Below are 8,037 nucleotides of genomic sequence, written 5' to 3' on the forward strand. Positions count from 1 at the left end.
AAAAAAAAAAAAAAAAAAAAAAAAAAGAAGAGGAGGAAGAAGAAGAGGAGGAGAGGAGCAGTGAGGCAGAAGAGCAAGCGCTCCGGCAGGGATGGGGCGCTTTATTATGACTGACAACAGGGCAAGCACACACGACTATGAAAACACTGGCGTTTGTGGGTGGGGTGGGGCTGTCACAGAGTGTTGTAAGGTTAGCAGCTGTGTAAACAGGAAACATTATTGCCTTCTACTTACTAAGCTGTTCCCTAAGGCAAGCTGTATTATTAATATTCAATATTTGGCAACTTGGAGTCTTCCTTCTGTTCTGGTCTAGTCCCTTTTGGGGGGACTTTCCTCTAGGTCACCGTCTGTTCTCAGCTAGAGGGCCAGCAGGTGCCTCTTTCTCTCTGCCTAACCCAGGTCATGATGTGCAGTGAACTCCTAGTGAAGCATGTCAGAATTAAGTTGGGTTTTTATTCTGATCATGGTCAGGACTCACCATAGACATATAAGAACTCCCCATTTGTACAAGAACACATGAATACAAAGAGGTAACACCTCAGCACACAAGCTCTGTGTCAATATGCACTACACATTCACACTAGAAGATGCTCAAAGCCGCAAGCTGGCAAATCTGCTACCCTTCTTCACACGGTTGCACCTCTCCCATGAAGGCCAACTCTCCTCCCAGCAGCAGCTGGGGCCCCATCACCACCCAGACCCTCTTGTCTCCAGTGCAAGCTTCTATGGTTTGTTCTCTAGGTAAAACTCTCAGCCACAACCTTGAAGGCAGGGAGCAAAAACTTGTTCCTTTGAAAAATACCTATCTCATAGCCACTGACAGACAGACAGCGCTAGGCAGCCCTAGGAGCACTGCAGTCACCAGCAGCAGTCTCCTGAAAAGGGAGGCAAAATGAGACAGAAGCAACATCTCCTTGGTATCTTCTGATGTCTGCAACAGGAGCATATTGAAAGGGCAGAGCACAGGGACAAGACCGGAGGCAGTGACCGCAGGCCAGCAGTGACAGACAAGACCAGCCACCATTACCCACATGCCTGTGGTGCTCAACTACTTTTCTGGTTTACATCACCAAAATTAAAAGCATAAGATTTCAGGGTTCAGGGCTGGTGAGATGGCTCAGCGGGTAAGAGCACTGACTTGCTCTTCCAAAGGTCCTGAGTTCAAAACCCAGCAACCACATGGTGGCTCACAACCATCCATAATGAGATCTGACGACCTCTTCTGGTGTATCTGAAGACAGCCTCAGTGTACTTACATATAATAATAAATAAGTCTTAAAAAAAACATTTCAGGGTTCAGAGAGTTCTCAGAGCCTGATCCGTGGCAACCTTGACACATGGCCTTCTGTATTTCTGAGGACAGATAGAAATTGGCCTTGCCACCACCTAAAATGGAAATGGAGTACATGTACACACACACACACACACACACACACACACACACACACACACACACACAGCTCCCATCTGCTTTCTACTCCTTCCAACCAGGCCTCTGCCTCCTCTGGTTTTAGCCTCCACTTCCCTTTATCCTCACATTAAAAAGCAAAAAGCCTGTCCATACAGTATCCTCAAAATTCAAAATAATTGTTACAGGGACTGTGGCTTCTTTCAGCCACTAAGAACTTGATTTTTTGGTTCTCACTGAAAAACAAAGATTTTTAATAATTTTAGAATTATTTTCTAGAATTATCAGACAAGAGTTTAGGAACCCATGGTACTTCATATCTGGCTGTATCAATCATCTCACTTTTTTTCATGCTACCAAGCATTATCTGCTTAGCACAATGCTTTCATACTTGCTGCTCTTGTAGAGGACCCAGATTCCCAGTATAAACCCAGCAGCTTAATGGTAACACCATTTCTGGCCTCTACAGATACTAGGCATGCACGATGCATACATACATGCAGGCACAACACTCACAAACATGGGATAAAAAAGTTAAATTCAGGGGCTGGGGAGATGGCTCAGAGGTTAAGAGCACTGACTGCTCTTCCAGAGGTCCTAAGTTTAAATCCCAGCAACCACATGGTGGCTCACAACCATCTGTAATAGGGTCTGAATACTGCTACAGTGTAATTACATAAAATAAATAAATAAAAGCTTTTAAAAAAATTTAAATGCTTAAAATGCTTTTATATTAAAACTAACAAACACAAAATACAGAAGACTGAAAACAATTGCTAAATGAGCTAAACCATAATATTCATACTGCCTTCTCTTTCCCATTCCCTCCATACCCTGCCCTTCCCTCCCTAACCCCTACCCCTCCATTAAGAAGATGAGTACTAGGCCTTGAATAGGAGACCTTTCATTTAGATATCCAAAGAAAAATTCTATAAAAGTTAATACAAAATCTGAGGATATGACTCAATTGGGAAAACACTTGCCCGGTGAACTTCTAGGTTCCACCCTAGAACTACAATAAAATAAAGTAAGACCAAATAGGATAAATACGGCAGCACTGGAAGCTACATGCACACACATGCCACCTTTTCCATCAAAGAACAACAAAATCCCACTGAGAAGAACGTGCTAAGATGGCTTTGATACACAGTGAAGACACACGGGTACTGGCTCCTGAGTGCAAGGTTATCATGATCCCGGTGGATCATGCTTATCAATTCACAGTTTAGAGCAGATGACAAGAAGACGAACAAAGCCTGGTGTAGTTGCCATGCCCGTAATCTCGGCACTCAGGAGGCTGAGTTTCAAGACCAGCTTGGGCTACATTCAAAAAAGAAACAAATAGAAAGACATTAGGCTGAAAGATGGCTCAGTTGGCAGTGCCTGCCGTGGAAACCCATGAGTCTGATCTCCAGAACTCACATAAGAAGACAGGATACAGCAGTGCATGCTTGCAAAGCCAGTGCTGGAAAGGCAGGGAGAACAAACAAGTCCTGGGGCTCACTCACCGCCAGCCTAACCTGAAACACTAAGGCTGAGCTCTGCCCTCTCCATCCATGTGCATACATGTGGACATGTGCCTGCACATACATGTGCACAAGATGTGTGGTGAATCTAGAAAGATACAAACTCAGACTGCTCAAGTCAAAGGGATGCTCCTCCTGCTGTCAGGAAAGTACCACTTATGATCCTAGAAAAACAGCCGTCTCACGAGTGCTGGCACCAGCCAGAAAAGAAGCCAGGACACTGCATCTGCGTTAGATGAAGGCAACTGTGCATGGACAGATGGAGAAATCTGTTCGTGGCCTGCACATGCAGAGGCCATGTGCCAGTGGTGCAAACTTACAAGTGTTGTCACCCTCTCCTGAGGGAAGGAATCTGATTTTACCCCAGGGTGTGACAAGGAGCCTGAAACACCCCTAAGTTTCCAGAGACTAAAAGCAATTCCTCTGATGGACCTGACTCTTGGGACAATGGTCTGCATAGGGCCTGAAGAAGAGACCATGTCTCATAAGACATACATACCCGAGAATTCTCCCAATGCTTAAACACCCAGGCACAATTTCCATCTTCTCACCTATTTTAAAGTGGAGAATGATCTCTAACAAGACTCCACCCCATCAAGAGCATTAAGGAGAAATCAGTTTTTAGGAAAGAAAGTGGCAAAGGCCATTCTTACCATGCATGCTGTACTCCAAATGTCTGCAGGTGTACTGTAGCCTGCTCCTATCAAAACCTCTATGGACCTATACTGACGTGTCTGGATATCCTCTGTGAAATGTTTATGCTGGAAAGGAATGGATGTGATAAATATTTAAAAAACAAAAGCATCTTCTCACATAAAATTACAATTAAAATGTAAACAGAAAATGCTACTTACCACCCAACAAGCATTTCCCAGGTCGGCAATTTTTACTCTAATTTTATCTGCATTCCGTGGATCCAGAGGGTTCACCAGCAGGTCAGCTGCCCGAGTTTTTGCTGCCATGAGCAAAGAGCAAGAGAGTTAGCACTGGGATAAGAGGTTTGCATGTGTGAGCACAATGTTTGCAGGTAGAATGACTGGACAGAACAGAATCCTGCAGCTGGGACCATTCCTCCTGGGTTGTATCCAGCTCACTGGTCAAACACGAAAGCCACAGAAAGATAAGCACAGCTGACCAATCACTTCTAAGCAGTTCACCCGATGCCATCCAAACATGAGCAGTACCTTGAGGCTGACAGCAACCCTATTCCAGCTTCCTCAGCTAAGCAAGTACTCAGTCATCAAGTGTCACGTGACGACATATTAGCAAACTGAACTATAGGCAGAGGCTAGCCTCTTATGAGATGTCAAACTAGTGTTCTCCCGAGTTGAAGTGGGCCATAAAGGCAGGCTACTTACGGCAACTCATTGGTTCAGATGGCGTACCTGTAGGATGACCCTGAGGGAGTCTCTAGAGCAGGTCCAGGTCAGGAATTTCCAGCTTTAGCAAAGGTCTGTTAAGTTCTAACTACACTCATCTTCACACTCAGTCTGAGTCCTACACGCTTACAGTTTTGGTCATATTGAAGTGGAATTTACAGATTAAACAGAAAATCCAGCTCAATCATTAATCATTAATGCCCTTGTTGGGGATCTTTTTGTTCATGCCAAGTTGCTGCTTATGGGCATGAATCCTCTGTCAGGGTGTACGGAAACTGAGGAAGCACAGTGTAGGTAGATCCCATGCAGGAAGGAAGGCTAGCCTTCTAACAGCAGTGCACACCGCAGGAGGGCTAACGGGACCTGGACCATCTAATGGCCTGGGGTACCTCTGAAGTCTCTGGTCTGCTCAGTCCACGTTTGAACTCTCAGGCTTTCCCTCAGCTTAGGGGTCAATTTGGGCCCAACAGGTGTTGAGGTGAAACAGAATCTGCTTGTGCAGTGACTTCCTTTCTCAACGTGGGCCGGGTCAGGGTGAGGGGAGAGACACGACTGCGGAAACACTCAAAAAGCCCAAGTAAGCACAGGTGTACTCACACCCACCGCACAGTCATTTTAAGTGTGCCTGAAACCAGACTAAGTCATCCCCACGGCGACCTGTCATAGCAACAAATGACCTACTTTCCAATCTTTCCCTTCCTAAATGAAAAGACAGTAACTGCTTTCATTTTGCTTTCATTTCATTTTCTGCTTTCACTAGAGCATGAAAAAAGTGGCAGAGTTTATTTTCGAAAGCACTGGACCGCCATGAAATGTAGGCACAGACAGCCTCTCTGCAGGCGAGGGGCAGGACTAGGAAAATTAAGGACAACACCTGAGCTATCCCTTGGACAAACCCTTTCCAAACCCCGTCAATATGCCACTTTGGTGACATAAGTCAAGAAAAAGACACACTCAAATTAGGAGACCCATGTCATGCACTGGTTGACAATACAGGCAATAGAGGCCGCACACCTTTAATCCCAGCACTAGGAAGGGTTAGGCAGGTGGAGCTCGAAGTTCTAGACAAGCCAGAGACATACAGAGAAACCCTATCCTGAAAAACTAAAAAGGAGGGAGGGGGAAGGAAAGAATGAAGGGAGGGAAGGAGGGAGGGAAAGAGGGAGGGATGAAGGGAGGGAGGAAAAAAGGAAGACATAAGCAATATTGTAAGCACACACAGCAATTCATGTAACATGTCAGAAAATTAGATATACCTCAAAGAAAAACAAGACTAAGAAGAGAGATGGCTATGAACGAATGTTGAAAATCTGCTTTCTTTCCCCCACATGTATGTGCTATGGAGGGAGGGACACCACACTTGCATGGAGGTAACACAAATCTCTGTGTGTTCTGGGGACTGAATCAGGTCATCAGGTTTGGAGGCAAGTGACTTTACCTACTGAGCTATCTTGCCAGCACAAGAAAAATGCCTGGGAAGGTGGCACTGGAAGGAAGAGTGAGGAGAAGTTCCAGCAGGAGCTAGGTACTGCACAGAGCAGTATACACAGTCAAGCATTCAACCTGTAACACTTGAAAGAGCTCAGCAGCCTGAGTGGTGCTGGGCATCATCATCATGCTGTTAGGAAGCAGGCTGGAGAGCTCAGCATCAATGGAGGGATGCACAGAGTCTCATGCCATGTGGGAAACAGAAGCTAGTTCCATCATTTGGGGAGCAGGGGTAGGATGATAGGTATGTATTTAAAAGGATACATATGTAAGGATCGAGACCTAAAACACAAGGTCCATAACATGGCAGCCTAACAAGGACTGACTGAGAGGACTGTGAAGTGAGGGCTCCATTTGGACCAAACAGGCACACTGACAAGACCACTCTGTTCTGGGACACCTGATGTCATGAGGCAAGAAACTTGTAGCTGCTCTAGCAGCCAATAACCTAAGACAAATCCCATCTCATCCTTCAAGAGCCATCAAACGACTTTAGAGTCTACATCTTATCACCTGGCATCTAAGTTCTTCAAACAACATAATTCACCCCTGACCCGTCTTCTACTGTTTTCTAGCAAAGCCAACACAAACTCACACCACAGCTTGCTTCCCAAGGGGGTGATACACTGCTCTATCATACTCTGAAGTCAGGGAAAATAAAAGACAATTTTCAAACTAAAGAGGAAAGCTGAGTAAGGACTGAGCTGAGTAACAAAATCATCCTTAGTTCATTTCTCTGATGATAAATGCTTAAATATTTATTGAAATATTTACTTTAAAATAACTTAAAATTAAGTATCTATTATCTATAGCATGCAGTTTCTATATAAAACATATACCATATTAAAATGTTAATACTAACTATAAGTTGAGGATATATAGGTATTTATTGAGCTAGACTTTCAAATTATCTACTTTAAAACACAGAGGTTTCCTAATAATTCACTTATGTACCTCAGTTGACTGTTCTGTTGCCCATAGGCACATGTACCACTGTAGAGAGGACTGCTGGGCCCCATGAAGAGCTGTGAAGAATTAGGAACAAGGGAATTTATCTAATTAGTGTATTTTAAAACTCTAGCAGCAAGCTGGAAGGGTGATTTGGAAGAAGTCAGGAAGGCAGCTAAGAACAATGGAGAGAGAAACAGCAAGCTTGTGAAGCAATACAACCAAGCAAGGCCTGGGCCTCAGGGCCAGAGCAAGGAGGGGCCTGTTTGAGAAAGGGCTGGCAAAGGTGTCCTAGATTCCTTTCTGGTTCTGTAATAAAACACTGACCAAACCAACTTGGAAGAGGAAACAGTTGCTTGGCTCATACTTCCACATCTTAACCCATACCTGAAGGACATCAGGGCAGGGACTCAAGCAGGAACCCAGAGGTAGAAACTGAAGCAAAGGCCACAAGGGAATGCTTCTTATTGCCTTCTTCCCTGTGCTTTACCTAACTTTCTTATTCAGCCCAGAACCACGTGCCCAGGGGTGGCACCACCCACAGTGAGATGAGCCATCACACATAAATCATTAATTAAGAGCATGTCCACAGCCATGCTGGCAGCCTACCTGATGAAAGTAATTCCTCAACTAAGGTCCCCGGCTTACCAGGTGACTTGTTTGTGTCAAGCTGACAAAAACTACAATACAGGGCCTATGATAAAAAAGAACTAGAGTGCAGATGATAATCAACTCAAGAAAACAGTGTTCTAGTTAAGACCCAGAGAGGCCCTGCACATTGCTGCTTCACCTACAGCAGCTCATACCACAGTTCACTCCACTTTTTTCTTGGGATTCACTTGCTGCTGGGATTCAGTAGTTAGATCACACAGAGACTGAACCAGCGATGCCACAGAAGCCAGTGGAAATCATGGGCAGGCGAGGATTAGTCACAGGAAGAGTTGAGCACGCCAAGAATAAGGTAAGAACAGACACCAGGGTAATGCACACGAAGATGTATAACTACCCAAAGGGACAGCAGAGCAAGCATGAATGGCAAAAGGAGGCCTACGGTTCCTGGGGGAGTTGTCCACTTATTCCTGCCAAGACAAAGCAGGCAAGATAGCTACACAGCATCCTGCCAATCAACACTTAAGATCACCTCTCACAGTGTCCAAGCATTCTTTACATGAGTTTTGAATTTAATAATCTTTCTGCACTGGAATTTTGGATTGCCTAAGTTAGAACACTTCCTTACTCACTCATTACAATTATAAATTCATTCTCTCTCTCACTCTCTCTCTCTCTC

General features: G+C 44.7%; 1 protein-coding gene across 14 annotated transcripts in view; it reads right to left on the reverse strand.

Annotated features, from left to right (window-relative positions):
• Srpk2 (SRSF protein kinase 2) overlaps positions 1 to 8,037 on the reverse strand; it is a 196,586-nt gene that overhangs the window by 13,328 nt on the left and 175,221 nt on the right. For 12 of the 14 annotated variants that reach the window (XM_031380115.1, XM_031380113.1, XM_031380111.1 and 9 more), the window contains 2 exons: positions 3,789 to 3,889; positions 3,588 to 3,695 (listed from right to left, as the gene is read on the reverse strand). In XM_031380115.1, coding sequence (XP_031235975.1) covers positions 3,588 to 3,695; positions 3,789 to 3,889 — 209 coding nt within the window. Of the gene's footprint in view, positions 1 to 3,587; positions 3,696 to 3,788; positions 3,890 to 6,755; positions 6,827 to 8,037 lie in introns of all 14 variants that reach the window. The other 2 variants (XR_004121459.1, XR_004121458.1) reach the window with 1 other exon arrangement.

Source organism: Mastomys coucha, unplaced genomic scaffold, assembly GCF_008632895.1.
Source record: "Mastomys coucha isolate ucsf_1 unplaced genomic scaffold, UCSF_Mcou_1 pScaffold19, whole genome shotgun sequence".
NCBI classification, from domain to species: Eukaryota; Metazoa; Chordata; class Mammalia; order Rodentia; family Muridae; genus Mastomys; species Mastomys coucha.